The sequence below is a fragment of the Talpa occidentalis genome, unplaced genomic scaffold, assembly GCF_014898055.3.
Source record: "Talpa occidentalis isolate TD23 unplaced genomic scaffold, MPIMG_talOcc4v2.1 talOcc4.7, whole genome shotgun sequence".
Classification (NCBI taxonomy): domain Eukaryota; kingdom Metazoa; phylum Chordata; class Mammalia; order Eulipotyphla; family Talpidae; genus Talpa; species Talpa occidentalis.
The window spans coordinates 25,408,927-25,425,598 of NW_023605083.1; the positions used below are offsets into that span (position 1 = coordinate 25,408,927).

The 16,672-nt window shown below is 39.6% G+C and overlaps 1 protein-coding gene across 6 annotated transcripts in view; it reads right to left on the bottom strand.

Annotated features, from left to right (window-relative positions):
* SMARCA2 (SWI/SNF related, matrix associated, actin dependent regulator of chromatin, subfamily a, member 2) overlaps positions 1-16,672 on the bottom strand; it is a 209,659-nt gene that overhangs the window by 118,844 nt on the left and 74,143 nt on the right. For all 6 annotated transcript variants that reach the window (XM_054689093.1, XM_054689094.1, XM_037491951.2 and 3 more), the window contains 2 exons: positions 10,303-10,473; positions 1,695-1,748 (listed from right to left, as the gene is read on the bottom strand). In XM_054689093.1, coding sequence (XP_054545068.1) covers positions 1,695-1,748; positions 10,303-10,473 — 225 coding nt within the window. The remainder of the gene's footprint in view (positions 1-1,694; positions 1,749-10,302; positions 10,474-16,672) is intronic.

Here is a 16,672-nt window from a genome sequence, read left to right on the forward strand (position 1 = left end):
GAGAAAAGGCTTTTTCCAGACTGTCTTTGTTTTTTCCTGGGATGTGTGCTAAAGAAAAGGCTGTGAGCACCATTACTTTACAGGCCAAGATGATGCTACTTCCTCATTAATTTAAAAGGTCATTTTTTTGCTCACAAGATAGAGAAGGAAATCTACCCTTCGTCATCATCTCCTTTGGAAAAAATCATATTCCTTTGCCTTGAACTATTATAATACAGCTAGCTTTATTGCTTATGTCATGCCTCAAAGAAAATTGGGAATCACTGTAGCTGGAATTAGAACCTTGGCAAAAGCACTGAATGAGCACAGCAGAGTGTAATAAGAACATTATTTCAAAACAAACCAAGCAAGATGTCCACTTTGCCAACTTCAGCAAACACAATACACATGTGTTAAGATTAAAAGAGAAGGGCCTTCCCTGGTGGTGCAGCGGTTGAGCGCTGGGTTGCGAGGCTGTCCGCAGCCTCTGCAGCACCGATTGGATCCCCGGCCACCGGGGAGGTCACACACACACACACACACACACACACACACACACACACACACACACACACACACACACACACACACACACACACACAAAGATTAAAAGAGAAAAAAAAGGTGTATGTCACAATCCCAAGATCAGTAGCCAATTTTCTCAAGAGCTAATAAGAGATAAGAGCGCTATCACACTAACACATTAAATCCCTCCCTGTATGCTTGTTAATTACAGATCCATGCGAGGCATGCCTAGGTAAGGCTGGGCTTTTACAAATAAGAGGTGTTTCTAAGTGCTCTAATATATAGGGTTCATCCCCCATAACAGCCCCCTGAGAGTTTCTTACACATTAGACATTTATCCCCTTCTTTTCTTTCCTTGTGATGGATTATAGTGGTTAAGCAACATTTATTGTTCGAGAGGTTTCTGCCTAAATAGTGACTTCAGCCTTTTATCTGCACCCAGGTTGCTGACATTCACAGCACATCTCACAGGCACAGTGGTTCTGGGATGGGAAGCGGGGAGCTTCCATTCTCCCCAACCCTCCAACCAGGTTGATCAGATCTGTAGGAGGAAACGTAGTTTGAAAGGGCTCCCTTTCCCTCTTGCTCTGGGCTGTCTCCTCGTGGGAACCATTGGCAAAGAATCGGTTTTTCAGGGGAAAAAAAATCCAATAAATATAGTCTCCTGACTCAGAAGAATACTGGAAATAGGAGGAAATAAAATTGAAGAATATGCTGATGCATCATCCGTAAAGAGAAACTATACTGTAAGCCTACAGAAAGTGTCAAGAAATTAGTTAACAAAAAGTATAAATTTTTTGGCATATGGAGTTTTATAATTTCAAACCAGGTCATATATTTTGTTTCTATATAATTTATCAGGCAAATGTAATTATAGCATTACTTTGGACTCTTAAACAGTCTATGTATCCAGAAGCATATGCTTATGTGTGCACAGAAAATTTGAAAAGGTACACAAAAAACTTAATTTCAGTTGATTGGCAGTCTGAGATGGAAACAGGTTACTTTACAGTGTATTCCTTTTATATGATTCTAATTTTCTATTATGCAAATGTACTACTATTTTACTTAAAAATGAACAGCTGAGTAAAAATAAAATCAACATACACAGAGAATGGTGCTGCAAGGTCAGGGGGTGGGGGGCATGTGATTCAGCAGAACACAGCGGAATTGGGTGCGAACTTTCTTACCTCTCCATCTGGTCCCAGGGCAGATTCTCCTCCCTCCGCATTCTCCTCAGCCTTCTGCAAAACAACAATGTCAAATATTACTTGTGAACCAGGAAATGGATGCAGGAAGGCCTTTGTGCTGGCTCTGCTATGCAGCAGCATTTCCCTCCCTATTTCTCCTCCTCATCTACAAAGCTCAAGTACTGAGGCCTCTTACTTTTATTTTTCTTTACTATCCAAGGCCAAGGGTATGATTTATTAGCAACTTGCAGAGAGTTATTTAAAGTTGGGTATGAGCCAAGGCCCACACCCTAGAGATTTGTGGACTGTGTCTTCTAGGACTCAAACAGCTTAAGACATGGAAACGTCGAGAGAGGTCAGCATCTGCAATGTTCTTCCCACATTTGGTATCATGAAGAGGAATCCTGACATCATTAGCTCAACTTTCCTATTCCCTTAGCAAGTTTTCCCTGGTGGCCTAGAGGTTTAAGTCTCAGAGCTATTACCTTTGTGGCCTTAGTTCAATCCTGGGCCAGGCGGCTAACCCACATGGACAGCAGACCTCTGTGTCTCAACCAGTGTATTTCAGTAAATCTGCCTGCTCTACTCCCCACTCTGTCTCTGGTGAATTCTCTCACCCCCCACAACTTTGGCCTACACTCCAGTTCTTGTATGCATAAATACATAAAAATAAATCTTTAAAACAAAAAAAGAATAAACTCTTAACTGGGCTTGGGTCACAAAAATACAAAAGAAACAAATGATTCCGTGACTTGTCTAGATGTTTTGCATTCTGCCTAGTTGGCGTCTATAGTATACAGCAGGTATAAGGGGAAATTTGAAGCAGATATTGTGATGTCATGAAAAAAAATCTGTCATCCACCATTTCTTAAATATTTTTATGTCATACCCTATTAAGATCTGTGGGCCACAAAAACAGCTTAAATGAAAAGCTAAGATTATGTCACATTTTATATTTACCTATGAGAGTTTCAACTGTACTATACACAAAAATAGTTTAAAATTTCTTACATTTAATAACAGCCCCTTTGACAAGGAAATCCTTAATATCATCTCTACAGAATCCTTATATTAAGGTTATAGCTAGAAAGCAACACTATTTTTGTTTTGTACAATGAGGTGAAAAAAACCAACTTTAGTCATTTCCTTTACTAAGACATTTAAGAAAATGAGGTTCCTCCCCTGAGCCCCTTAACTAATTAAAAAAATATATAATAATACAGAATCAATATTAACTCCACTTTGTTTGCTCAAGGCATCGAATGTACAATACCTTTCACTTTTCAAGGAAGTAACTCAATTGTCTCCTGACGAAACAGCTTTTATATAAAATGTTTAATGCTTAAAATCCAGTCTTTTGTCCAGAATGAAAAGCTGTTCCCAAAAGTGTTAGAAGTTTTTGAAATTATTTTATAATTTTCTTATTAAAAAATGCATGTAGGTAGCTGGCAGAAACTTTGGTTACGATTTCCCAAGAGTGAAATTTCCTGTTTATGCCAGCCCAGAGTGAAAATGTTTACAAAGTCAAAAAGAAGTGATGGACATCAAAGAGTTCCCAGCTCCCATGTCCAGAGAACAATGACAGAAAAGCCCAGAAAAGAAATCCTCCCTGCTACCAGTCCCTCAAGCTTTCATTTTTGGAATGCTCAGACTCTATACTCAGGCGACTATTTTAATTAATGAGAGAAAGTCAATTAATCCCACCATTCTTTCCATACAAATCAGAAATAAGTCACAAATTTGGCCAACAAAGAAAATCAAGTGAGACAATGAGTAAGCCAATTTCCAATATCTAGCTAGTGGAAATGGATCACCACTTCAATGAATAGTACATTAAAAAGCTTGAAGGACCATAAATTATAGAATCAAAGCTATTCTAAAGGACATATTCTATGAATATGCCTCTGCATAGCTAGAGTGTTATCTGAAAACCACCTTACAATCAAGCTTTTCCATTACTTAAAATCCTTAAACTGATTTTTAAAATTCCATTAGGCATTAGATTTGAGATGCAATGTAATATTAGATTTCAAAAACCTGGTTCTGGAATTTGAAGACCCAGGTTTGAATCCCTGATCTGTCACTGTATAGCAGAGAATTTAGTTATTGATCTTGAGCAAATGGTCTCTATGACTTGGTCTTCCCTCTGCAAAACAGGGACAGTGACAGTCCCAATCTCACAGGGCCACCACAGTAAGATGACTATTTCAATACATATACTCCAATATTATATGAAATATATACAGTCCCCAAGATGTAAAAGAGGGTATTCTTTTGTGTTCATAAGGCTGGCTATAGCATTGTTTGCAAACCACTTCATAAAGCTACGAGGTCAGTGTATGTACTTAGCATACACTCAATGAATTATTATTGCAATTAGGTGTCAATATATTTGCAAGTCATAAAATATTTGAGAAGATGAAAACATAATTCCTCCTTAAAGTAGCACTCTCTGAGACTTAGCACTCTCTGAGACCTCTCTTGCATGTCCTATACTTACACCTAATTCTGCCATGTTATTCTATGAGGTGGAAGCTAGGTGGCAGTCTACCCCAAGGGCAGGAGGGGTCACAGTCTCCCATCATGCTCTGGATTCTTTCAAGGTGATGAAGGTCTCTGGTTGGTGTGCTTTCACATTGCAGGTTCTCATTAAACTGGTGCTTTATCCTCCCCTAAACTACCCTCCAAAGCCCCTTCCCTTTTATGGCTACATAATAATGCCAAGCAGATTGTGATTGGCGGTACCATTTGAGCTAACCTTGGACAGTTCCTTAGCACCTGTTGTAATGACCTGATGCTGATGTGACAGTTGCCACCATGTCCCCTGCCACCTGAAGGTGTTTTAAATAGTTATCTATATCATGTGATTGCAAACACATCGTCTATCAATATTACCAGTTGATGCCTGAGCTTACAAAAATTGATTAAAAACAAAACAAATTAATAAAAAGACAATTTGGGTTCCCAATTCCCAAGTCAATGTCAATTCTATACTTTCCATTTAGGAATGTCCAGAGACAAAGCCAGGGGCGTGGTTACCCATCTTCCTTGCAGACGCAGCAATATGAACAAAAGTCAGCGACAGAGGCAAGGAGGGAAAGGAATCTCTACATAGGAAAATCCCGTGTAAGCGAAACTCAAGAATAGACTTCAAAAGGGGCACTTTATAGAGATTACCACAACAATGCTATGAACAGCCTCATTTTATAAAAAACAAACCAAAAAAAAATTCTATAAAAGATATTTTACAATCTCTATTATGAAGTGAATGCACTTCATGCCTTAACAGGTGTAGTTATAATATGCTAAAACAACACTCAAATGTGCTGGTATCTTAAAGACTCATTCTGCCTGGATGGAAACCTAAGTGCTCAGAAACCACTTCAGTTATTTTTACTGAGCGTTAAGATAGGTGATAAGGCAATAAAAAACACTCAAGAATATCAAATTAACAGGCAATTGCATATTACTTTGGTCATGCCATGCAGAAAAAACCAATTCCAACACTTTGACATATGTAAACTGGTCAGTCCAGCTAAGCAGGACTTTGATCCAAACTTCTAATCTCACCCATTTTGATACTGAGCTAATCAATTAAATCTAATCATTGTGGCATTGCATTCACCTACCTTTACAATTGTTGATACATAAAAAATGCCCAGAATTACCTTAGAGTCTTTCCTTCACCTATGAAAATTTCCTTCCGGAGGAAAGTTGCAATAAACTATATCATCTTTGGGGAAAACACAAGCAATAAAAGCATTGAGAAGAATCAATTTAAAAACTTGAATTTAAAAAATATCAGAACACTGCTATATTGCATTTGATGCTTTTTTCACCAAAAATTACACAAAAGATTTTTCTGATTTTCAACATCTAAAAAAGCTATAAAAACATTCCTATAACTATATTGATTAATATCTTACTATAGAAGAATGTTTTTCCTTCCAAAATACCCCATTTCTGAGATTTACTTATAATAGTGGTTGATGAGAGAGAATAAAAGAACTTTCAGAAAAAACAAACAAACTCTACATAAAAAAGGTAGTTGCCACCACATTCTCCTGGGTTTTTTTTTTAATATTTAAAGAACAGGTTTATTGGGGAAAGGGACAGAAGAATAAAGGACACTTGTATAGACACAGGCGGGCAGGAAGAGCTGCCTTGAAGGGGCAGGTTTGCTAAGAAGCCTGCATGGTTGCAGGCGGGTGGCCTTGAGGAGAGCGGCCTCCACTGAAGGAGGTCAGTGAAGGGAAGTCCCGGCAGGTACAGGTCATGGGCAGGCAGGAGGCTGCTGCCCTGCACAGGGAGAGAGTTGGTGAAGAGGTACCTGCACAGTCACAGGTGGGCAGTGGGAGTGCTGCCCCGAGCCTTCTCTCTCCTGGGGATTCTTTGAGTATTTTCCCATTGGTGTCGGGGGTTTCTGAAAAATATCTCAAATAAATAACAAGGGCAAAGCTCTGCTGTATACATTCTATTGAAAGTTTTGGAAGAGGGAATTGAATAGTTATTTTCACCCTGAAGTCAATAGTTCAGGGAGTTGAACCCTTGAAATGACCAGATAGCTACGCCATAGGATGTGAGGGGAAGAGGGGCTTGCATGGGCTCCTAACGATAGCCTAAAGGAAAAACACACCTTCTCACCTGCAAGAAATGCTTTATTATCATCAGGAGCTATTGTAAATTAGAGGCAAGTAATTATAAATTTTTCTTTGTAGGAGCTGGGGAGGGAGGTGGTACACAAAGTCCATCAAAAGTAATAAATCCTTCTTTTCCTCCAGTATGCCTCAATAGTCAAGAAATTATTACTTTCCTAAAAGTCATTCTTCCTAATAATAGCCCACTGATCCTCAACTAGGAACAAAAAGTGGCCTTTGATTTACTCAGTATCACAGAGAATATGCAATAAGGAGGGGAATGGTGATTAAAAAAAAAACCAAACAAACTTATAACTACATTTGGCAATCGCAAAACTATAGTTTTATCAGAGACTTGCTTGATAAAAGAACTTATAGTTACTGGCACTTATTATGATGGGGAGCATTCTAAATGCTTTAGGTATACTTCCCTATGTAATCCTAAATAAATCTGTTCCTCCTGCCTTCTTATAGATCAAGAGCCTGAAGTACTAAGTAATGAAATGATCTTAATGAAATATATGATCAAACTAGCATGATATGTTTTTTTATTTAGTTATGAATTTAACAGATTGCATGCTAACATGATTTGGCCAGTGGTCTAATTTTCTAACATAACATGTTCAATCCTATTTGCAAATACCCTGGTGGCTTTATCTATCCCCATTCCCATTTTCATCCCCTAGCCACCCAGTAGATGTCAGAGGATAATCACAGGCAGAGGATGGAGAACCCAAGGTCATGCTGAATGGACATAATAGCACACTTCTGCCGTCACAGTCACAGACTGCTTTCACATAATTAGGTATTTCAATACTTTGAAAATTACTCCTCCTCTAATATGTAAGTAGATACATATAGTTTACCTCTTTTTCTTCCATATCAAGGGCATTAATGGAAAACAAGGCTGAGAAAGAGAAGTTTCAGATTTATAAATGTTTACTTCATAGAAATGGCTCTGATGCTGAGAAAAGAAAATTAAACAGGGTCATGACAGGTTAAAGGAAACCCTCCGTATTAGTCACCACCAACAAGAAAACATAATAAACTCCCCAAGGTAAAAGAAAGCCTTCTCTGCTACACTGGGGTCAGTTTTCAAAAATTATTCACTAGCTTAATATAAAGTAAAAAATATTTCTTTTCAATTAAATCACAAGGCAAATTGCACTCATCTCTAAGAGCAGGTTTCTTAGAGCATTTGTATCTTAGTTGTCCTATAAGGGTCCCTGCTAGTCAAAGCTATTAGTTCACTGGGGTAAAGGTTTTCTCAAAGTCAGTATGTATTGATGCCTTTCTAATTAAGAAAACAACTGCAGAAAGGTCCAGCATAATATTCCATTCTATGGGAACGTGTGGAAAGGGACAGTACAGGATTTTTAAGCTTCCAGACTTAGTTTCTTTCCCCGACAGAGAAGCTGGAACAAGCAACTCTCAATCATTCACTCTAATGGAGGAGAGACGAACTACAGATAATCCAAAGGGTCAAATAATCAGCTTTTGCAAGCATCTGTTTTCTTTGCACTTGAATAAAGGTGCATCTGGAATTGGGTAACTCACTCTGAACTAAGTCTTAAAGCCCCGTGAAAGAGAAAGCTTTTAGGAAGGACTAGGAAGTGGCCAAGCTTCTCTCCTCCTTCTTTACCCCATTTTTTCCAGCAAAGTGACCCAGGAAAGAAATATAGTCTCTCCTCCTTAGTTCTGCTGAGAGCAGCGAGTGCCCAAATGCTGGGCCAATGAGAGCATGCCAGGGAGGCAATAGAAGGTGATTATAAAGTAATGATTCCACAAATTCAGTCATGTGCCATAGTCCAAGGAAGATGCCCAGAGATCCACCAGGCAGACTGGAGCTGTGTGCATATTTATTAATTGCTTGCCAAAAAATCAGGCCCTACTGCCAATCTTCCTTCACAGTTTTCATCACGGTTTATAATTATATATTTAGGTACACTCTTGATTAATGTCTGTCTGTCTCTCTGATTAATTTAGAGATAGCAAGAGTGCTTTTCTTCACCACTGCACTGTATCCTCAGCATCTAGTACACTAACTCAACAGTAAATGTTCAGTTAATATTTGTTGAGTGAATACATAAAATAGAAAGAATAAATGCTACTGGCAAACACGAAGACAAGAATGTCAAGGTAGAGAGTCAACCGATAGATCATACAGAATTGGTGGCAGCATGTGAAATATCGTGACAGGTTTCTGCTTTGTATAAATTAACACTAAAACAAAGGCATACTCATTATTCCTCAGTAATCTATCTTTCTTTGCTTATGATGATATAACAATCTAATACCACTGCAAGAATCTATTAATTATAAAACAGAAGCTCAAATCTGGGCCATTAGTTTTCAGTTGTAAAGAAATGTAGAATATGAATGTTAGCTCCGAAAACACTAATGGTGAGATTTTGTGATTACCTTTGCAAAATGTACCCCTGACTAGGAAAAACTAAAACTGCCATTTCATGGTGTCCACATATGGAATATGAAGGAATTGTATCTGTTTGCCTATACGATCTTTACTTGCTCTGAAAATGTCTTTTTTTTTTAAAGTTCGAGATTGGGAGCTAGAATTTGGAAAGTCTATAATGCAACCTTGACAAGAAAATGAGGTATTTCTCACCAACGAAATGTCTAATTCTAAGCCCTGAGTCATCCCTTGTTCCCGTTCACAATAAAGGAAGCTATCGTATACTAAAGAAATCAGGTGCAAGGAGGGGCCTTCTCAATCATTTATTCCTCCTCCTTAATTAGGAAATAGGTATGAGAATTCAGGAGCCATGAAATTAATTATTTTTTGGGAAATCATTTTGTTCAGTTATTTATGCTGAGAATAAATGATTAAATGCTACCAATCCTCAATCTCAGATGAAAAATTCCTGTTGATGTCTGTACCTGACCCAATCAAAATGTACCATGAAAATAAAATATCAACCAAGAACGAAATTACCAGACTACTTAAGTCTCAAAGAGGCTCTAAATTCACAGGGCTACATTCAGGTTACCCTTGAATTGAGATATAGCTGCAGAGTAGAGCTTCTAAATCTTACCCTTCATTTCTTATGATAATAAAGGTATTTTACCTATATCTATTATTTTCTGTAATTACCTAAACCCTTACCTGCACACTATCTTAGCATGACACCAGAGCAGCCTGTCTGAATGGGCAATTTTGGCATTGTCACCTGTCCAAATAAAAAGGATAAAGTACATTCCAAAAGCATCCCAAAGCTATCTCTGATACCTTCCATGGGCTTCTTTCAATCTATATATTGCATTTTCTTTTCTTCCTAATATGTATCCCAGTTTTAACTCAACAGTCCCTTGCCATGCTGGCATTAATTATACTTCAACAAACACCTATTTGCTTTTTTTTTTTTAATTTTTTAAAGATTTATTTATTTATGCATACAAGAACTGGGGTACAGGCCAGAGGTGCAGGGGGTAAGAGGATTCACCAGAGACACAGTGGGGAACAGAACAGGCAGACTGACTGAAATACACTGCTGAGGGGAGCAGTGGGCAAGACAGGAGAGGACTGCTGCGCCACGTGGGTAGCTCCCTGGCTGGGGGATGGAACTCGTGCTACAGTGGCTGCGGTCAGCACCATAGGTTGTGTCTTAACCCCTTGCACCAGCAGGGAGGTCCACAAACACCTATTTGTATCTAAGTTTTTCCTTTCCCGATTGACCAGATGTATTTATTATTTAAATACTGCATGAAACAATGGAAATAGAAACTGAATTGTTTCAGTTTAGTAGACCGTACCAATTATGTCCTTATCTCCAATGTAGTGTCTAGTATCCCCAATCAACTCTCAAATGCCATACCCATTTATATAAGCAATGTTTGCAATTCAATCACCTAAACCTTCTATTAGTGTGATAAAGAGTATTTATTAAAGAGCAATACAGGTTTTAAACTGACCCCCGACTACACCCAACTAAGCCACCACCAATCACTACTACCTTCTTCCTTCTCCTCCTCTTTTTCTTCTCTTTGGCTGCTTGGGCTTGCTTGTGCTCCCAAACCAGGTTGGTCAGGTTGGCCACATACTCATCAGTCTGCTGCAGAAGGTAAGCTAAACGCCTGTCTTTCTTTTGATCAATCAGTTTTCTATAGCCTTCTTCATCTTCAGCCTATTAAGAAAAACAAGAGAATGCTCAGAGCATATTCAAACTTTGCAAACACTCCAGATCCCACTCATCCCTCTCCTTGATGGTCTGTTTGTCAACAGGTGGGGAACACAGCAAACAGGGTGAGCCAGGCTGCAGGAGGGATTGGGAGAGCACATGGTCCAGCAGGGTCTATGTCCCAGAATATGGCATTCGGGGAAAAATCAGGCCACTAGGCTATACTACTAATGTTACCTGAAGGAACACTTTGAGTTCACTCTTTGTCCTTCTGTGTTTCCTTAACTACACAAAAAATGTTAATGTTTGACAATTCACCATCTGAAGCTTATTTTCAACTTTGAATTCTGGAAATTTTCATGTGTAATCACAATTAAAGAGACTAGTTTAATATCTCAAATTATAATACAAAGCAATGAAAATTAACTCATGATGACTCCTGTTTCATGGCTACCCTCCCCCAGTACCTCTAGTGCCCCAATCCCAAACTGAGTCGTCCTGAAGCACATTCCAGACATAGCCTTTCATTCGTAAGTATTTCAATAAGTACTTCTAAAGGAATCAAATGGGCTTTGAACAAATTAACTTCATATGCTTAAGGATTACAAACACTGTGGTTTATCAGAAAGGTCAAATTTGGGGAATTTTTGTCATGGTCAGGACTAAAATATGGGCCTAGGTTAAGTCTGATATTGTGAAGTAATAAAACTGATACAACGATCTCCACCTCCACTTCTCATAAAGCAACATTATGAGTTTAAAGGGAATAAAATCCTGATGTATTCTAAGCCATTAAAAGAAATCATTTTATATGTTCCAATAAAAGGATGTTTCAAAAATATTTTCCTCATGTGATGCAGGATAAAAGGAACACGCCACACAATCTTCAAGAGGCACCTCCGTTGCATAAAAGTGTAGGAACCTCAGTCCACGGGTGTCACTCCAGTGTTTACCCAAATGACAGCAGTCTCGTCACTCAGTCTAGCTGCTGTCTGCCCCATGGATGAGCATGAACCTCAAATGCTATTATAACTCTAATTGCTTTTGGTTATGGTTGATCTCACTTGAAGAAAGAGTGATAAAAAACTCCAGTTTCTCTGTTATCTGTATATTCCATCATTTAATTGCAAAAATTAATGATTTGCAAATGCCTAATCATTAGTGTCAAACCAATCTGTTACTGAAGTTCTAATATAGTTTCACTTCAGTTGAATCAGACAAATTTGACTGCTTATTGTTCAAACTGCTATAAAATGGTCTTTGACTAGTTAGAAATCTCTTGGACAGTCCCCTCCCTCCCTAAAAGGAGAGGGAGGCTGGGCAGGATGGTTTAGATTTAGTAGTACTTGGACACAGAGCCATTTAAAATATGGTGTTTACTCTCTGGAATCCAAAAAAATTAATGAAAATAAAATGCAACTATAATACCAGTGAAGAAGACAGTGTCATTTGGAATTTTTCCAGAGACATAATTATGGGTTGAGGCTAACGACTTTACCTTCATCTAGAACTCGGGCATTCTGTCCCAGATAGAATCTGCAGGTCATTATAGATCACACACACTTTTCTAAAATCCACGGTGAGCTCCGAGGCCCAATTCTAAAAATAAATGGTCAATAAAACCAAATACGCAGGCGGCCAACAATATAAACCAATCCCTTCTGGTGTTTATAAGCCATTAAAAAATACCAGCGCAAATGTAATGATTCGTGAATAGCCTTTGACAATAACATGGCTAAAACCAAAAAAGCAACATTTCAAAATTAACTCAAAAGTCACTTCTTACATCGTTAGAGAAAAAAATTCTGCCATTAAAAATAAAGCACCAGAGATTTCAAAAAGAGACCCTTCCCAGATTCTAAGACACAACTTAGAGATATTCATTCAAAACAACCTGTGTCATTAGTCTTAAAGAGGCAATATTTTAAAGGGGGCGGAGCAACATGGCGGCGAGGAGAAGCTGCGAGTAAGATCTCCCACTAAAAAAAGTGAATAGGGAGGAAAAGCGGCAGGTCCCAGTGAGAACCGGGACACGGAAGATAAACGGGTGACGCCAGCGAACTGCCCGAAGAAGAAAGTGGCCATAAAAGAGGACTAGAAGGGAGGGAAGCGCAGAACCCTGCTCCCCTCCCCCGCCCACAGAGGCGGCACTCTCCGACCCGCAGAGAGGAGGAAACAACAAACCAAAACGGCCCACAAGAACAAACGACGCAGCAAGCGGGACTGTGAGCGGAAAGGAACTATTGCAGCCACCACACCCCGTGAACGGGAGCTGAGGCGAACCCTGCAGGATCCGCCACGGCGGTGAGCGAACGGCTCCGGGCGCCATTAGAGAAGAACAAAGACCCCGGGAGACGCGCACACAGCCCGGGCTGCCGGTAAGCCTGCGCGGGAAAGCGGCTCGCTCGGCGTGCACTTGAAAAGTAAGTGCACACCTGGATCGCAGCTGCCCAGGTCCCCGTGCCTGCGACCTAGGCTTGCGGGGAGACGACCTAGGCTTGCGGGGAGACGCACGGAGGTCCTCACTGAGGTGAAGGTCCCTCCCTGAGTGAGCAGGAACCAGGCGCCCAGGCACGGGAGCTGTGCAAAAGGCGCCATTCCCGCGCCACTGAACTGGGCTACAGCCCGCGTCCTGGAACTGAGGGCTTTGAACTGAGACCCGGGGCACGAAAATTCGGGGCGTGGTTTCTCCACGACGGTGGGGCACAAGGCAGACACAGCACCCCAAAGCTGTTGAGGTGTACCCTATCATTCCCGCTCTGTTCGCTGTCCCACGGGGTGGGGGTAGGCGAAAAACAGCCCCCCAAGGACAATAGGAGAGATCTCTGGCGCCACCTAGCGACCAGGAAAAAAAAAAGTCACTAACACCCTATAAAACAGGACATTTCTTAAGACTGCTTGAAAAGGGCAGAAGGTTTCTGGAGGACCCAGTGGCCAGCCGGGAAGTTATTCCACGCCAGGCCCCTTCCGACCAGCAGTCTGAGCCCACAGAGGGAGCAGGCACCCACGTCCGGGGCAGACCGGGTGCGCAGAAGAGTGTGCCTGAAACCGGAGGCGCAGGGACTGCATCCCGCTTCGCCATTTGAGAACAGGGACATTTCTTCAGTAAAAACTGCCTAAAACCAGCAGAAAGCTCCCCCAGAAGACAGAGATGGCTCCTGGAAGAGCCAGAGGGGAGCGGAGAAGTTCACCCAAGATGTCAGTCAGTCCGAGCAACACAGTGTCCCAACGCATACGACAAATTAGAAAACAGACAGTAGGGAGTAGAAGAACCACACGCAACCTAAAAACTCCTCAGGAAAGAAGCACACCACAAAAAGAAAACCACTCCCCAGATTGCAACGACAGCAACTTGGAAGAACTTCTGAGCCTTCCAGAAAGAGAATTTAAAATTGCCATGATTAAAAAAGTGATAGATCAGAAGAAGGAAATTGAGTCCCTAAAGAGGGAAGTAAGAGAAATGCAGGAGATCAAAGAATTAATGGAGGAACTAAATAACTCTGGGAAAAGCAATGAAAGCAGAATAGATGAAATGGAAGAACGAATAAGTAATCTTGAAGACACAGAAATAAAAAGAACCAAAACAGAAAAGGAAAGAGAAGTACGAAGGAAAAAGAATGAAGAAAGACTTCGGGAACTATCTGACTCCATGAGGAAAGGAAATATAAGAGTTATAGGAATACCAGAAGGAGAGGAGAGAGAAGTAGGAACAGAGAAAATATTCATGGATATAATTGAAGAGAACTTCCCAAATGAGAAGAAGGAGCTGAAAATTGATATACAAGAAGCAAGAAGAACACCAAACTTCCACGACGAAAGGAAAAACACAGCAAGACACATAATAGTAAAGCTCCCAAGAATCCAGGACAAGGAAAAAATAATGAAGCTGACAAGAGGGAAGAAACAGATAACATTCAAAGGAAAACCAATCAGGCTGACATCAGACTTCTCTGAAGAAACACTACGGGCAAGGAGAGAGTGGAGGGACATAGTCAACAGACTCCAAGAAAACAGATGCCAACCAAGAATACTCTATCCCGCAAAGCTCTCTTTCCTCCATGAAGAAAGAATATGGACCTTCCCAGACAAAGAGAAACTCCGGAATTTCATTGCGACTAAACCCCCACTCCAAAAAATACTACAAGGAATCCTAAAGCCAGAACCTCAGAGGGACGAATAACAACGAAAGAAGACCAAAAAAAAAAAAAAAAAGTTATTAAAAGAATAAATAAATAAAATCAAAGGAAAGACAAACATAATGGCAAATACAGATGCTAACATATCAATATTAACTCTAAATGTAAATGGACTAAACTCTTCAATAAAAAGACACAGAGTTGCAGCCTGGATTAAGAAACAAAACCCAACCTTTTGCTGTCTCCAGGAAACACATTTAGCTACAAAAGATAAAAATAGGCTCAAAGTCAAAGGATGGAAAACAATCCTACAAGCAAATGGGCCAAAAAAGAAAGCAGGAACAGCTATACTTATATCAGATAAAACAGACTTCAAACTCAAAAAAATAAAAAGAGACCCCAATGGTCACTACATTATGATTAAGGGGACAATACTTCAAGAAGAAATAACACTCATTAACATATACTCACCAAACGAAAGAGCACCAAAATATATCAGACAACTGTTGTCCTCTCTGAAAACAGACATCAGAGAAAACACATATGTAGTGGGAGACTTCAACACACCACTATCAACAATGGATAGATCAACAAGACAAAAAATAAGTAAAGAAACTAAAGCTCTAAATAAGGACCTAGAGCATTTGGGCTTAACAGACATCTATAGAACACTAAACCCCAAAAAAACGGAGTACACATTTTTCTCAAGCGCACACGGATCATTCTCCAGGATCGATCACATACTGGGGCACAAGACAAACATCAACAGATACACCAAGATTGAAATCATACCAACCATCTTTTCTGACCACGAAGGCATCAAACTAGAAATAAATCATAAAAAGAAGGCAAGGAACTATCCTACCTCATGGAGATTAAAAGCCACACTACTGGAAGACCACTGGACTAACGAGGAGATCAAAGAAGAAATTAAAAAATTCTTTGAATTGAATGACAAGGAGGACACCAATATCCTAAATGTATGGGATGCAGCAAAAGCAGTAATAAGAGGAAAATATATAGCAATAGAAGCTCACATCAAAAAACAAGAAAGAACTCAAAGAAACAACCTAATCTCGAAGCTCAAAGATCTAGAAAAAGAACAACAAAAAAACCCAGAACCAGTAGAAGAAAAGAAATAATAAAAACCAAAGCAGAAATAAATGAAATTGAAACTAAAAAAACAATCCAAAAGATCAATGAAACCAAGAGCTGGTTCTTTGAAAAAATAAATAAAATAGACAAACCCCTAGCCAGGCTCACAAAGGAAAAAAGGGAGAAAGCACAAATACACAGAATCATAAATGAAAGAGGAGAAATCACAACGGACACAGCAGAAATCAAAAGAATAATCAGTAACTACTATGAACAGTTATATGGAAACAAGTTCAACAATCTAGAGGAGATGGACAAATTCCTACAACTCTACAATCACCCAAAGCTAGATAAAGAAGAAATAGAACACCTAAACAGACCAATTACAAGCAGCGAAATTGAAATGGTAATTAAAAACCTCCCCAAAAACAAAAGCCCAGGACCTGATGGATTTACAAATGAATTCTACCAAACATTCAGAGACGAATTAGTGCCTATCCTTCACAAACTCTTCCAAAAAATTGAGAAGGAAGGGACAATACCAAACACGTTCTATGAAGCCAATATTACACTAATACCAAAACCGAATAAGGACAACACAAAAAAGGAAAACTATAGGCCAATCTCCCTAATGAACACTGATGCAAAAATCCTCAATAAAATTTTAGCTATCAGAATCCAACAATGTATCCATAAGATAATTTACCACGACCAAGTTGGATTCATTCCAGGGGCACAAGGATGGTTTAACATCCGAAAATCAATCAACGTTATCCAACACATCAACAAAAAGAAATATAAAAACCATATGATAATATCAATAGATGCTGAGAAAGCTTTCGACAAAGTGCAACACCCATTCATGATAAAAGCCCTTGAAATTCTTGGGATACAAGGAACATACCTCAACATCATAAAAGCCATCTATGACAAGCCAACAGCCAGTATCATTCTCAATGGTGAAAAGCTGAAAG